The sequence below is a fragment of the Sinohyriopsis cumingii genome, chromosome 10 (assembly GCF_028554795.1).
Source record: "Sinohyriopsis cumingii isolate HCF-2022 chromosome 10, ASM2855479v2, whole genome shotgun sequence".
Classification (NCBI taxonomy): Eukaryota; Metazoa; Mollusca; class Bivalvia; order Unionida; family Unionidae; genus Sinohyriopsis; species Sinohyriopsis cumingii.
Window position 1 is genome coordinate 93,482,489 of NC_142970.1, and position 15,849 is coordinate 93,498,337.

The 15,849-nt window shown below is 34.0% G+C and overlaps 1 protein-coding gene across 3 annotated transcripts in view; it reads left to right on the forward strand.

The window, feature by feature from the left end:
* The window catches only part of LOC149790598 (vesicle-fusing ATPase-like), a 97,785-nt gene that overhangs the window by 55,544 nt on the left and 26,392 nt on the right, over nt 1–15,849 (forward strand). For all 3 annotated transcript variants that reach the window (XM_089972698.1, XM_089972697.1, XM_089972699.1), the window contains 7 exons: nt 679–753; nt 1,673–1,860; nt 3,961–4,056; nt 7,828–7,984; nt 8,944–9,077; nt 10,794–10,860; nt 13,709–13,788. In XM_089972698.1, coding sequence (XP_089828824.1) covers nt 679–753; nt 1,673–1,860; nt 3,961–4,056; nt 7,828–7,984; nt 8,944–9,077; nt 10,794–10,860; nt 13,709–13,788 — 797 coding nt within the window. The remainder of the gene's footprint in view (nt 1–678; nt 754–1,672; nt 1,861–3,960; nt 4,057–7,827; nt 7,985–8,943; nt 9,078–10,793; nt 10,861–13,708; nt 13,789–15,849) is intronic.

A 15,849-nucleotide genomic window follows, 5' to 3' on the forward strand; every position in this document is an offset into this window, starting at 1 on the left:
TTTATTGAGTCAGTGAAGAAAAAAAAATTCAAATTGGAACATAAATTAAGGAATATTTATCTAATCTATAAAACTTAAACTACATTTTTTATAATAATTAGAAATGTTTCAAGAAGAAAGAAGATCTTCGTTATCTTGAATTCTTTAATTTAGTTAACGATTGTTATCCGAGAAGAAAACTTAATAATTGGTTGGAATTCAAGATCGTGGGTATCATTTTGCTGTGTATCGTGTTAAATAAATTTGTAGCTTTCATATACTGCCAATTCCCATTGGGTAGGGGCATTATTAATAATTGAAACCTACCTAAGATGTTAATAGTGCGGGAACATTTTCCAGTTCATATGCAATGTGGACTGACGATGAAGTAAAACATCATTATCATTAATAAATTAAGTAACACATCAATAAAATATATTTAACATCTGTGTACATCAGTTTTATGTAAATTTTTTTGGGCTGTTTCATTTAAATGTACATGGAGGAGGGTGATACACTTTTTATTTTGTAGGTACTAGAGGCTACACATTTCATTTCCTGTCATTTATAGTACCATATAGAATAAGTGCCCGTAATTCTGTGGAATTCAAACCCCATATTTTTACATTTCAATTTGCAGGTTATTTGTTTAATTCCATTTTTTAGAATTATATATTTGTTTTACTTTCCCATTTCAAGGCATGACCAACAGGAAAGATATGATAGATGAGGCTTTGCTAAGGCCAGGAAGACTTGAAGTTCAGATGGAAATAGGTAAGTTAACTACAAAGTGCATAATCACTGTTTTGTGTTTGTTTTGCCCATACACAGATATCATTTTTGTGGCACCAGCAATTGAAACTTGAAAATAGCATTACTATGAGTTTAAAGTATGTACCCTCGTGTAGTGGTACATGTTCAAAAGAACGAAAACCACTATAATCCAACTAACCAACCAACCCTCATGTATATGTGTTTTCATTATGGTCTTACAGTTATGTCATCATATTGCCAGTCACATGCAAGACACTGTTTGAATTCTTGTCCTGTTATGAACTTATAATTTTGCTTTGATTGTTGAGGGTATTCCATTAACAGTATGAATACTCTCTGCTACCGTCAAATCTAGCCCATCCTACAAGCTGACACAAACCTCTTATTTAACACTGCATGAGACAGTACTCCATTATATTTAAATACATTCTGCAGAATCTGTACCTTTAAGCTTGTAAAAGAAGTATTTGTAATTTGATTTTCCTGAAGATTGCAATAGTTTTTTTGTTGTGATTTTGTCCTTACAGCCTTTTAAAAATCTTTGACTTTTAAAAAAAAATATTTGACTTTTTATTTTAAATCTTCAACTTTTTGTTAAAAATCTTTGACTTTATTTTGAAGGAATATTAAACTATTGTATATTTATAATTTTAAAAAATCTTTGCCTTTGTCAATTTTAAATCGTTCTGTATTTACGTCCTTTTAAAGACCTTTGCCTTTATCATGAAGGATTTACATTTATTTGAAAATGTTTACCTTCCTTACGTTTCTCTCAGATTTACCCCCTTTTCTTTCCTTTTTATACCATAAAGAGCCAGGATTGGTCTGTAGTGCTGTTAAACCTTATGCATACATGTATGCAGATCAGATGTATTTTTTCCAACAGTATTGAAATTTTTTATAATTTCTTTTTAATCAGGATTGCCTGATGAAAATGGTAGGGTCCAAATTTGCAACATACACACAACCACAATGCGGGAGAACAAGAAATTAGCCAGTGATGTAGATATACAGGAGATTGCAGCATTGACAAAGAACTTCAGTGGAGCTGAAATTGAGGGTCTTGTCAGGGCAGCTCAGTCTACGGCCATGAATAGGCTTATCAAGGTTATCTTTATGATCTTTAACTTACAGCTGATGGGAAAATGCAATGAACAAGTAATGTGCTCTGAAATCAAAGTATTGAGACACAGACTTTGGACCCAGGTCCATTCAAAGAGCTCTTTACTGCTAATCTTTTATTTTAATTTTGGCATAACATTAATATAGCCAGTACATGTTAGTGTTGTCAGTTTGACGGTCAGATGAACTGTTGTTGTTGTTGCTGTTGTTGTGGTGGGGTTTAATGCCATTTTTCAGCACGCGATAGACTATACATGGCAGCCAGTAATAATGGTAGAGGAAGAACCCAGGAAAACCCCGGAAAGAACCACCGACCCACGAGAAGCTACTGGCAAGCTTTCTCACATATCACATTGGCTGAATCCGAGACTCGAACCGGTGCAGACAGAGGTGAGATGGCAATGATCCGTAACGAAGAGCACTTTAGACCACTTGGCCACTCGGGGCCCCCCAGATGAACTGTTGACAGTAACAGAGCCGAAGGTAGTCATGACTAATTGGGACCTTGAATCACTCAAATCATTTAAGCTACTGTTGTTATTGGGAGAGGAAATATTCTCATGTATATTTTATGAGATTCTTTAAAACTGTTGGACCAGCTGTCTGTTTTGGTGGTTAAAACTTAAATAGGTGATTAAAATTATATATGGAACATTGGAAAATTACTCTTGTACATCTGTCCACTGAACTGACCTTGAACTGATCCACATCACGGGGCCTGGCTGGACTCCATTCTTTGTGTAAACATCATTTAATTACATTAAACACCTATTAAACATTTCTTTTGAGTATTTGTATGCATATATTACAGACCTGATTAGCTTTTCAGGCCATTACATCACTTCAGTTTTTGCACATTTTTTTTTAAAATTTTGGGATAATGTTTTGGGATGTGGACTTTTTTGGCAGAAGCTTTGTTTAGCATGTTTAAGAAAAACCGCTAAAAGGAAATGAATGCAATTAGGTATACATATTTGTATTCATATGTGTGTGACCTGATTTTATTATCAGGCTGTTACAGTAGTGTTTCAGATATTTTGCACATTTTTGAACTTCTGTAACGGGGAAAACAATTTGGTCAAAAATTTGCTGGGCATGATTGATTGAAAGCCATTTGTGGAAGAGAAATTTTGATAGATATCTTAAATGTTGATGACATAGTTACTTGGTTTGATTTTCGACCATTACAGCAATTTGTTTTCTTCTTTTTCGTACACATTTTGTAAGACTTTTTGAAACAATAAACATCATCAGTATGTTTTAGCTAATTGGAGTAGACAAATAAAGTTTAATTGACCCATTCAGCATGTTTGTCAAAATATATGGGAAAAAAACATGTCAGACAAGATTTGGAATATCAAAATCATCATTGAAGAGTAATATCCCTGTAACCAAATATATACATAATGTTGGTGGTATATATGTTCTTTAATGAAGATCACTCGATTAGACTGTCAGGCCGTTACATAAATATTTTATCCTTTTTTTGCATATAAAATTTTAACGTCTTTATAATGTTTTTACAAAAAACAACTTTTGAAATAGGGTCTTTTTGGTCTTATTTTTTGGAGCATATGTATAAACCATGTTGATGATGGATTATTGAAATTGATGATGGATTATTGAAATTGATGATGGATTATTGAAATTGATGATGGATTATTGAAATTGATGATGGATTATTGAAATTGATGATGGATTATTGAAATTGATGATGGATTATTGAAATTGATTATGGATTATTGAAATTGATATGATTTTGTTTCATTTCAGCTAATCTAAATCTGCAGGAATGAAATTAAATGTTTTTTCTTTCTGTAAGGGGGAATATTATTTCACAGTCCACGAGAAATGGTACATCGGGGTTAAATATTTTCAGATGTATCATGACCGGAATGATACCAGCAAAATATGACACAGTTCAAGACTAGAATGAATACATGTTTAATTATCATGATTTTTTTTGGCGTCATTATGGAAAACATAAATATCATCAATTTATAGATCTGAAAGTGTTAGCAAATTTGTATTACTTTGTATAAGAGAAACTTTAATTTTATAACAGTTTTTATTTTGTTCCTGCAGGCTTCTAATAAAGTAGAGGTTGACCCTGATGCAGGAGAAAAGTTGAAGGTGTGCCGAGCTGACTTCATGCATGCCCTGGAACATGATATCAAACCCGTAGGTTTATCTTGTATATGAAACTAACACTCATCTCATGGACTTGGTGGTCCTAGATGAAAATGGGGACACTTCAGTCATTTAGAAAATTTTGTTTTTGTTACTCCCCCAGAATAGGTGGTCACATAAGCATGGGGTTTTCATTAAAAGACTTCTTATGATGTTGAAAATCTTGTTACTGTAACTTCTTCAAAACAGAAAGTCAATATCATTGTTTCACTAGAAGGTTTTGTATAATGTCCTGTTGGTCCCAAGTTAAAATGGTGCTGACCTGACATCAAATATGGCCACTGTGGTGACCATCTTGAAAATCTTGTTATCGTTACTCATAAATGAAAAGAATGTCATTTTGACATCGGGGTGTTCATAAGAGGAGTTCTTGTACTATCTAGGTGGTCTGAAATGAAAATGATGCAAATTGATCCTCAGCATGAAAATATCATCTCAGCTCCTTTGAAATGGATGGCTATATCAACATGGGGTTTTCACCAAAGAACTTTTCTTGTGATTCCTAGTTGGTCAGCTTAAAATCTTGCTGTCACTGCTTCCCCAGAAAGGAAAGTCATATTGATATGAAGTTTTCACCAGAAGACTTCTAATGTTTCCTTGGTCATAAATGAAAATGTTGACTGTATCATATTCAGTATACCCATCACACTCAGAATTTAAAACATAAAAGGTCTTATCTTGAACTCCTAGAAATTATTGTCCAGTAATTCTTTCATGTAGTAAATCTTGTTTCATCATCCATTTTGTACAATTAGAGCATATTCATTGTAGCCTGTGTTTTATAGCAGAGAGCAAGACAGATATTCCTTTCGTACAGGCATTGTTGGCATCAACATTAATATTTAATGTTTTATGTTTTGTAAATCATCGTAAAGGATTGTACATGGCTCACCTCAGTGCAGCATATATTGTTATCGGTGAGAGAACCTTACACTGAGGTATTTTCCATAAATGCTGTGTCAGAATAGTGCTGGCTGATTTGTGTCTCGGTTTATAAAGAGAAAGCAGTAGAAAGAACAACACAGACTCTGTTGGCACATTATGTGACCACAGATTGGGTCTCTATTGCTTGCATTTGTACTTATATGTTGTTGTTGTATGTTTTAACACCATTTTTCAGCACAAGATAGGCTATACATGGCGGCCAGTATTAATGGTGGAGGAAGAACCCAGGAAATCCCTGGAAAGAACCACCGACCCTCGAGAAGCTACTGGCAAGCTTTCTCACATATCCACATTGGCCGAATCCGAGACTCGAACCGGTGCAGACAGAGGTGAGATGGCAGTGATCCGTAACAGAGAGCGCTTTAGACCACTCGGCCACTCGGGGCCCCCCATTTGTACTTATAATTGGGTATATAGAGCATAATAAAAGATTGAAAACTTTTATGCTGAAATATTCTGAGTCTCTTCCATCAGTATCCATCAGTTATATTAAAGACTTTAATCAGTATTCATGGGGGATGAATAGATTATATCAGTATCCTTTGGGGAATATTCACAATTCCTTCAGTGAAGGTAATTTAACATCTAGAAGAGTAATGACATATTTAATAATGTATTCTTGATGCGATCTTTCATTATAGTTTTTCAGGATTCATTTTATAAGTAAATATAGAACACAGTGCAGCTGACTATCCTTAACACGTCATTGTAAATAGACTTTTTGTAGATTTATCAAGTTACATTGTAAAAAGATTTCAATGCAGCAGGGGTACAGAAGGAATACTAGCAAAGTGGTTAAGATGGCAACCTGCCAGGCAGGAGAATGCAGTTCAGTTCAAACATGGAGAGCAATGTCTTTTATTTTACTAAATTTTAGTTTAATTTGAATGCAATCTTAATAATGCTTTAATTTTGCAGTAAATCTTGAACCATTTTTAACTTGACTCGTAAGCTGGAGATAATAATTATTGATTCTAAAGAGCAAGTTTGTCTCTTTTTTTTACATTAAGTCTGAATACACAGGTTAATGGCATAAACAAAACAAAAGAATCATTCTAACTTTATTTTGTAGTTTGTGGATAGACCCATGAATGACATACATAGAAGGGTTGGAAAATGTTAATTTCTTTTCTCTGTTTGCAACACCCTGTTTCTATGGCAGCCAGCAGGTGGAAATAAAACTTGTCTCAGAAATGAAATAGCACCACCTAATTATATGAAGAAATTTTAAGAGGGGGCAGAGAAAAACCATAACTCATTATTTTCCTTTCTTATACTTTAACCTTGTAACTACAAAGTTCAAATTAAAAATTTAGATTTCTTTTAACTGATCCTTTAAAGTACAAAGTACAAATTAAACATTTAGATTTCAGAAGTAAGAAGCATTTCTCTTTTGGGTCAGTGTAATTTGTTCCACAGTCAAATCTCTAGGTCAGAGGTCAAAATCACAGATAGGAAAAACAGCAAGTTAATGGCCTGAATCTTCATCTAGGCTGTAACATTTGAAATATTAAGGGTATGAAACTTTACCTAGATATATATATATACATATATTATGAACAGATTGTCAGTCACCCACCACAATATCACACTCTGCCATAAGGTCAAGGCTGTTGCCAGGTAAATTATAGCAATGATTTGTATCCTTGCTTGGATAGTTTTTAACCATTGACGATATTTCAGTAAAATTTTAACCAAATATATGTTGTGATTAGTTGTGTGTTTCATACCACACCCATGCCCCTTTCCACAAATGTCAAGGTCATTGCATGGGAAAAATAGATCAAGGACCTGCATCCTTGTTTAGGATATAAACTTTGAATCACTGAAAATATTTGTTAAAAACTTATGTCAGTAGTATGTCATAACTTACGGACTAAGTGACCTACATCATGGTCAGAGTTACATGAAAAGAAAGTAAACTCTTTACCTTTTATCTTTGTCAGGTCTGCATTGCAACTTGAGCCACTTGTTTAGCCATAAGGAGAGAAATTTAACTTGATAATATTTTTTTTGTTTAGCCATATTCGGATATTTTCATAAAACTTTATCTAAATATTTAAGTCTGCAAGATTCTGATGTTGTAAGTAATGTTCTGCCCATCTTGACAGCATCTAAATATCCAGCATAGTGTGTTACATGTCAAGCATTCATGAGTAAACTATTGACAGCAACTTGGCTTGCATGTAGTTGCCTTTATTTATATGGATTACTTCAGGATTTATGAACTTTTTGCATCGGGAGTCATTTGTCTGTATAATATGATTTCTTCATAGTTTCTATTTGACTGGACTGTAATTGCTAAATGGTGTTTCTTTGAAGTACATTTCTTCTACCCACATTCAGGTATTACAGTTTTTACCACCTGTCCAAAATACAGACACAACATCCAGTAATTACCCCAGCCAATTAACTCAGTAACTTTGTTAAAAATACAGCAAATAACAAATCAACTGTGTTAAAAATACAACAAATAACCAATCAGCTCTCAAAGTTTGTTACAAATACAACAAATAACAAATCAACTTTGTTAAAAATACAACAAATAACCAATCATCTCTCAAAGTTTGTTATAAATACAACAAATAACAAATCAAGTTTGTTAAAAATACAACAAGTAACCAATCAGCTGTCAAAGTTTGTTAGACATACAGCTGATCTCATTCTTGCACAGTCAGCACTTCTACAACTAAAGATTTTTATAAGATATTAAAACAGAACTATCTTACATGTATGTGACAACTAAATTCTGAGTAAAAGTGTAGACTAATTGCTTTGCCATTTTTGTTTATTCTGGTATAATAATATTATTTTCAGGCATTTGGCAGCAGTAAGGAAGAATTTGAGAAATATGTTTCCAATGGTATTATAAAGTGGGGAATGCCTGTAAATAGAGTCCTTGAAGATGGGGACCTGCTTATCGCTCAAGCTCGATCCAGTGATAGAACACCTCTTGTTACATTCCTTCTGGAAGGTAGGTATAAATTTTATTCTTTTAACCTTGCCTTCCATAAAATTACATTTAAAGTTACTTTCTGTGACTTTCAAGTACATCAGGATGTAAATCATATCCAGCATGACTTTTTCACTTTTCCATCACCATGCCTTTGTTAGGAATATTAAATTTACCTGCTCCATTAAAACCATTTTCACATCTCTAATTGAGGCAAAATTGCCTAAAAGTGAATTTGATTGGTATTGAAGGATATAGGCTATTATTCTCCAGTGCTTTATGCTCCAAACAAGGTAACTAATCCTGCTTCAGTCAATGACCTGTGTTTTTATAATGTCAACCCATTTTGTCTCACATTACAGAACATTGAGAAAGAAATTTATCTTGCAGAATGGATACCTTGTTTGGGGGCACATGTCATCAACAGTTTGAAAGCATAGAAAAATATTTTGTTTAATTGTTTTTGTCTTGTATTTTTCACAAGGCCAACATTGCAAATGCGTAGGTCATTTTAATTTGAATCTATCATATGCGTTATCATCATTCTTTGTATCAGCTTTTGGAGACTGCTTAAAGCTTCATAGAGGTCAGCAGATTTTCTGGTGTACCTAATCCCATTACTTTGGCACTTTTTAAATTTGTTTGTAATTTCAGCATTAAAGAAAAGTTTTTAATCAACTGAAATAGGTGCCCTCTTTTTCAAGTAATTTTTTTTATCAAATTGATTTCCGTTCTATTCCATTTCCAGCTTTCCATTCCATTCCATTTCCAGCATTTCTATTCTATTCCATTTCCAGCATTTCCATTCCATTTCCATCATTTCTATTCCATTCCATTTCCAGCATTTCCATTCTGTTAACCTGTGATGGTGTGATGGACTGGCGTCACATTCAGAGAGTCATGCTGCTTCATGCCATGGAAACTGGAAAGAATCAAACATTTTATACAAATTATCATTTCTGTTTCTGTTACTGTTATAGGTTCAGCCGGCAGTGGAAAAACGGCACTGGCCGCACAGATTGCCAAAAATGCTGACTTCCCATTTGTTAAGATATGTTCTCCAGAGAATATGATAGGGTTCCATGAGGCAGCCAAGTGTCAAGCCATCAAGAAAGTGGGTGTTTTTCAATTCACTAAATTGTTTATATTGTGAATATTATATTGCTTCCTTAAGTTTTGCAGTTGTTATAGTCAAGTGAATGAGTCATTCTTAGCAATTTTTATATACTTTTTATTGCAATATTTATGAAGGGTTTCATGTTATAATATATAAGTGTGTTGCATAATTGTAACACCATGTAGAACTATTAGAACTAGTTTGCAGGTTATGAAAAAGTTAGTATCTTCACGGACAACATTTGATTGTGGTCGTAACAGTGATACATATGAACAAAGTCAGAGTAATCAAGGTTTTCTGCACAGTAGATTGTTTTGTGTACTTATTACAGGCAGTCAGATTAAATATTGGTCTGCTGTTGTTAAGTTGATGTGATGAGCACAACATGAGGTAATTTGACTTTGTGATTCACCAGTCATATTGCAGCTTTTATATTTCTGAAAGTGAAAAACACCATTTGGAACAAATTATTACTAAAGATAACTCTCCACAACAAAAAATGCAACACTCACTGTAACAGGCTATGCTAAATAAATTGACTTGGAATTCCAACAATCACTAGAAAATGAAGTTTTATCGTACAGGGATTTATAATGAGCTGCTGTGTTTTGTGTGTATGATTTATGACCAGAAGGGTACAGTTTTGAATCATTACCATCAGATTATCCTACGTAAGCTTCAGTGGTGTGTCTTTTGGCAAAGCATATGATTTGATTGCCTCATAATTAACTAACCTACTTGTGCTGCTGTATCATAAACACCAAGCAAAACCAGAACATGACTTTTCCTAGGAGCCAATGAATGTCAGATTTTTACTTATATTTGAAATTTTTACTTTCTCTGCATAAGCATCTTCAGGCATGTAAATATTAACATATATCCTTTCAATATTATAGTATTCATTTCATTTCAAATTGGATAATTTCACATAAGTTATCATCAAAATCATGATATCCAATGTGCAAGATGAAAAATTACCTAGCAGGTAGTATAAGATTTGATCTTTTATGGTGCATAATCTTCATCACATTAGTGGTTCTGCTCATGTGAGAATTGATATGTATGTATGTATGTATGTATGTATGTGTGTGTATGTGTATGTATGTGTGTGTGTATGTCTATGTATGTATGTATGTGTGTGTGTGATTTTGTGTATGTATGTATGTATGTATGGTTGTATATATGTATGTATGTATGGTTGTACGTATGTATATATGTATGTATGTACATATGTGTGTGTGTGTGTGTGATGTCTATGTATGTATGTATGTGTGTGTGTGATTTTGTGTATGTATGTATGTATGTATGTGAATTTAATAACTCAGCACAGAAGTTATAAAATTGTAAATATCGAGAATAGTATAAAATACTTTAAGTAGATAAACCTTTAAAAATAAATGTGGACATGCAGTATTACATGATACATGGTTAAAAATAAAGATGTATTAAAGTTCTTTTCAGTGCTTACAAAATTAAATGTCCCATGGAATAGACAATGAAAATTTCCAAGATTATTTATTAACTTGGCACTTAATATCTTTAATTTATGTTGATTGTAATTTTGACCTGTTGGAGTTTTTTGTGGATGGACTTCGTTTTAAATCCTTACTTATCCTTTTCAGATATTTGATGATGCATACAAATCTCCATTAAGCTGTGTCATTGTTGGAGTCTTGTGGATGTTTGTTTTAAATCCTTACTTGTTCTTTTCAGATATTTGATGATGCATACAAATCTCCATTAAGCTGTGTCATTGTTGATGATATAGAGCGGTTGTTAGGTAAGTATTTAACCCATTAGATAAGGGACAGTGTGGGAAGACCCCCCAAAAATAGAGGAAAAAGGTTTTAATTTTTTTAAATGAATTGCATCCATTGAAAGTTAATTCTGAATAGAGAACAAAAATCATATAATAATATTCAATTCTTGTAGACAATTTATTAGTTTTTAAGAAAAATCTATCTTGAAGCTGAAAATTTAAGATTTGATTTTATCTTATAGATGACTTTATTCCAAGATGAAGATTTATGAGTTTAGATTTGTTTAACTAAATTGTTGTAACCATCCATGTTTAAACTGTAATTAGTGTAATGCAAATGAAAAATGTTATATTAAGTAATACTTATTAAAATGCAGATATGATTTTTCTCCATTTTAAAGCGGAATTCTGCTTTTCTTCTGAGTTGAATCAGATTTTTCTTGATATAGTCCATTTTTTATATCATCTCTGATCTGGTTTTTAAAAAACGGTCTTTTCAGTTCCATTCCGTGACGATCTTTGTAAATTATTCGTTCCATATATTAGTTAGCACATGGCTCTCATAAAGAGTATTCTGATTGGTCAAAGGTTTAAATTCATCCAGTGAATTTTCTTGTAATGGAAACTGATGGCAATGGAAAGAAGAAGCATGCTTGAAAAACATGGCTTCCTGAGTTGTTGAGAGAGAACATGACACGAAAAATTTAGATAAAAGTTTAACAAACGTATGGAAATGGGAATGGCTGGAGCAAAAATTGATAGAAATTTAGTTGGTCAGTTTATAAGAAAACTGAACGGTAGAGGACTGGCATTTTTGTGACCTCTGCAAGAAAGATCTGAATTACGGTAATCACGGTTGGAAGAGTTTGGAACAGCACCTACTAAAGAAGCTGCACACTGAAAAATCGAAGCTCAGAAGGCATCTGGAAAAAGTGCAGTTAATTAGTATAAGAGGATAGATTTATGGCATGAGAGAACAGATGTAGCCCTCTGTCAGAATATGTGCACTGCATGTTGCCAATAGAAGCACCAGCTTGAAAGGAAAAAGGCTCTCATTGAGAAGAAAAAGAAATGATTGCACAATGAGCCAAACAAGTCCATGGTGACAAAAATGAAGGCTAAACAAATCTTTGCCAAAGCCGCAAAAAGAGCTTGACTGGCATATCAACAGGTTCTGTCTATTGGAGAAAAAGACAAGTGAATTTATGGGATTATTTGTATATAGTTGATGTACTTTAGTGTTTATTTTACAGATTTGTTTTGAAAAGAGAGAAATATAATATATTTGCTGCAAAAATTGACAAATTATTGTGACTTAATTATGATGTCAACATTATTATTGGAGAACAAATTCATGTGACTATAAATATTGTTAAATTACTGGGGTAAAGTTGAACATTTTTGGTAAGTTTATTAGTTTGTCAAATGATTATTTTGGTTTATTTAATGATCATAAGTTGCACCAGGAGCATTTGTTTATGAGTGTAAAATGTGGTTTTGGATGGGGGCCTTTGGCCTCCTGGACCCACCGGATCAGGGCGCTACCCCTAGAGACCTTGTAGGGGGAGGACCCCCATCCCCCCTTAAAAAATTTTCAGCTTTTTTTATGGAAGATCAAAATCATGTCTGAAATTTTTAGAAAACATCATCTCAGTTTTGCATTCTCTAAATTTGGCCCATCATCATGCCTTGAGCAAATTTAAGAAAACATTTTAAGCCAATAACTTGATCTCAATCATTTAAATGGAGTATTTTTTAAAATTTACTTCTATTGGATTTTGTGGCACATCAGCACATGAAGGCAGTGTCATTCCGAGGCATACCCTTGACAGCTGACATGAGCTGATTTGATGGCAGGATTTTATCCCACATTCGTATCATCATGAGTCTGGCATGCTAATCACCAAACCAGTGCAATTCTGACATGGAAATGAAATTCATCTCCATTGTGTTTGGTTCATGCCACCATTTAATATTCTCTACAAAGATTGTTTAATCACTTTCCTCCATCTTGAAAACCATGAAGGAAAGCAAACAAGAACCACAGTAGAATCTTAACAAGATTGGGATTTTTCATGCATTACCTGAATGGAAATACTTACTAGCCTTGGCAACCTGTGCATTAGCATATAGTGTGTTCTGGGAAATTAAACTTCCCAAAACCAGATATTATTGGGAACAGCACATTGTTTGTCATGAGCATTGAAATTCCCTGCAAACCCAACATTGTTGGGAACAGCAGTGTGTTATCGGCACTGATAATCATTCTAAACCAGATATTGTTGGCAACAGCAGTGTGTTATCGGCACTGATAATCACTCTAAACCAGACTTATTGTGTTAAGGGCAATGGAATTCTAGAGATTGGACTGAAAATGTTTGGAGTTGGCTATTAATAATAGCTTGGTTGGTTTCAGAACAGCCTTGTTAGGACCAAAATTATGTGGCTGGCTGGTTTGCAGTGAAAGCTAGGTTACTGTTGTTGTTGTTGTTGTACAGTTTAAAGCTATTTTTCAGCACAAGATAGGCTATATATGGTGGCCAGTATAACTGGTGGAGGAAGAACCCTGGAAAACCCCAGGAAGAACCACTGACCCACAAGAAGATACAGGCAAGCTTTCTCATGTACCCACTTTAGCCGAGCCTTAGACTCGAACCCACTTAGACAGAGGTGAGATGGCAGTGATCCATAATGGTGAGCATTTTAGACCACATGGCCAATCAGGACACCTACTAGGTTACTGTCAAGTTAGGGATGTTTTTTTCTCACCTACTTTTGCCTTATAAACTCCACCCTTTTGATAAAATCCTGGCAGCATCTCTGATTCTTCTGTTGGGAGGATATTAAATATCATTTTTTTCTCTTGCAGATTATGTCCCAATTGGTCCAAGGTTTTCTAACCTGGTACTGCAAGCGCTGCTGGTGTTACTGAAAATATCACCACCACGTGTAAGTTATTCATAAATTTGTTCATTGTTTAGAAAAAGTATGAGATGATGTTTAGAGATTGAACAGAATATCATAGCACATGTTAATTGTTTTAAAACGTTATGTGATAAAAGTATACAGTTTGTCCTTTTTCATGCAGGGCAAGAATTATTTTGGTGCTGACATTGTTTTATGCTGTAAATATTGTAAGTGTAAAAGCATTTAAAAACTATTTTCTTTGATTGGAATGAGAGACATCAGAACTCTTCAGGATAATCATCAGAGTATTTTAAATTCTTAAGTATTTGGGATCTCATGTCAGCATATTGACAGCATCCTTTCACAGAAATAAAATATTGACTTTTCTTATAGACATGCATTTTCTTTTCTGTACAAACCCTTCTCTTTTATTTGTTCAAAAGTTTGTGGGTATGGCTTTCTGGCACTTTTCAAATTTATGGAAATTTATTAACAAATGACATATATGGCAAGATGCATTGTTTATAATTTCCATATTTCTAATTATCCATTTGCTTTTCTTTCCTGAAAAAAGTTTCTTAGTTTATCTGTAAGTTTACACCAGGTTTTTTTAATTAGACTGTCCATCAAGTCAAAGAAGAGTTCAGGAGTTACACTAGTTCAGTGTCGATACACAAAATCAGGACAATTCCTTGTTCAATCTCCTAGTCTGACACCTATGCAAGAGTAACGGCATGATTGCCCATTGTAGTCAGTTGGTTTTATTACCATGTTTTCCAGTTTCAGTCAGCTTTAAGACCACAAAACATTGATATATAAGTGGTTAAAAGTACATAATGCATGTATTTGTAATGAGAACTTTAAAGCAAGTGGACACTTTGCAGACAAGTTCATCAGAATTCATTTGCATCATATTTGAGTTTAGGCTTGCAAATTAAAATAAAATTCTCACTCAAACATTGGCCCAAATCAAAATTTGGTTGTCATATTGGTCAGAAATGTAATATTTGCCAACGAAACATCAGACTTTTTAATTAGATCTGAATGTAAACAAGAATTAGGTTTGTTTTGGCAGTGGTGGGGTGGGTGGGTGTGTAGCTTAATAAGAATTTGGGTGAGAAATCACTTCTACCAGATAGGGGAACATGGAATGGAGAAATTTAGCAATATTTTATTAAAGCATAACTGAACACACCCAGTGCACTAAAAAAATATTTTTAAATACAAGTTTAATTTGTATAGCGTAAGATGCATCTTCTTTAGGTAGTTTATTTCCACACTGCTTCTGGTTTATCAGGGTTATTCCTTTATGTAGAAACTGATTCTCTTTGTGACCCTATGTATAATACAAATATTTAATGGGTTAGGAGTGTTTTTAACAGTTGTTAAGATTTTTCTTTCTGCAATATTTGATTCCAAAATCTAATGTTCATTCATACGTCAGCAATAACTTTCAGTACTACGCTATGAGATTCTCCATTCTGATTGTAACTTCAGAATTAGATGACTCATTTGTTGGCTTAAGAAAATAAGTTTTTATTCCAAATTATTTGTTATTTTATGGTTATTAGGCCTTATTCTTTGTTAGTAAGTCTTAATAGAAGATGATTATGCACAAAATTGTTATTTAAAATCACACACGAAAGTAATTGACTGTTGTTGAGACCTCAATATATACGGCAAATTTGTTGGTACCATAGGCATTTTTTAAGGCAGTTGTGTAAATTTAGCAATATATTTTGGTAGTGTTTGTTTGGTAGCCTGGCCTGTGTCTTGGTGCCTGGAAGCATAACTTGTATCTTGGTGCCTGGTAGCCTGACCTGTGTCTTGGTGCCTGGTAGCCTGACTAGTGTCTTGGTGCCTGGTAGCCTGATTAGTGTCTTGGTGCCTGGTAGCATGACTAGTGTCTTGGTGCCTGGTAGCCTGACTAGTGTCTTGGTGCCTGGTAGCCTGACTAGTGCCTTGGTGCCTGGTAGCATGACTAGTGTCTTGGTGCCTGGTAGCCTGACTAGTGTCTTGGTGCCTGGTAGCCTGACTAGTGTCTTGGTGCCTGGTAGCCTGACTAGTGTCTTGGTGCCTGCTAGCCTGACCATTGTCTTGGTG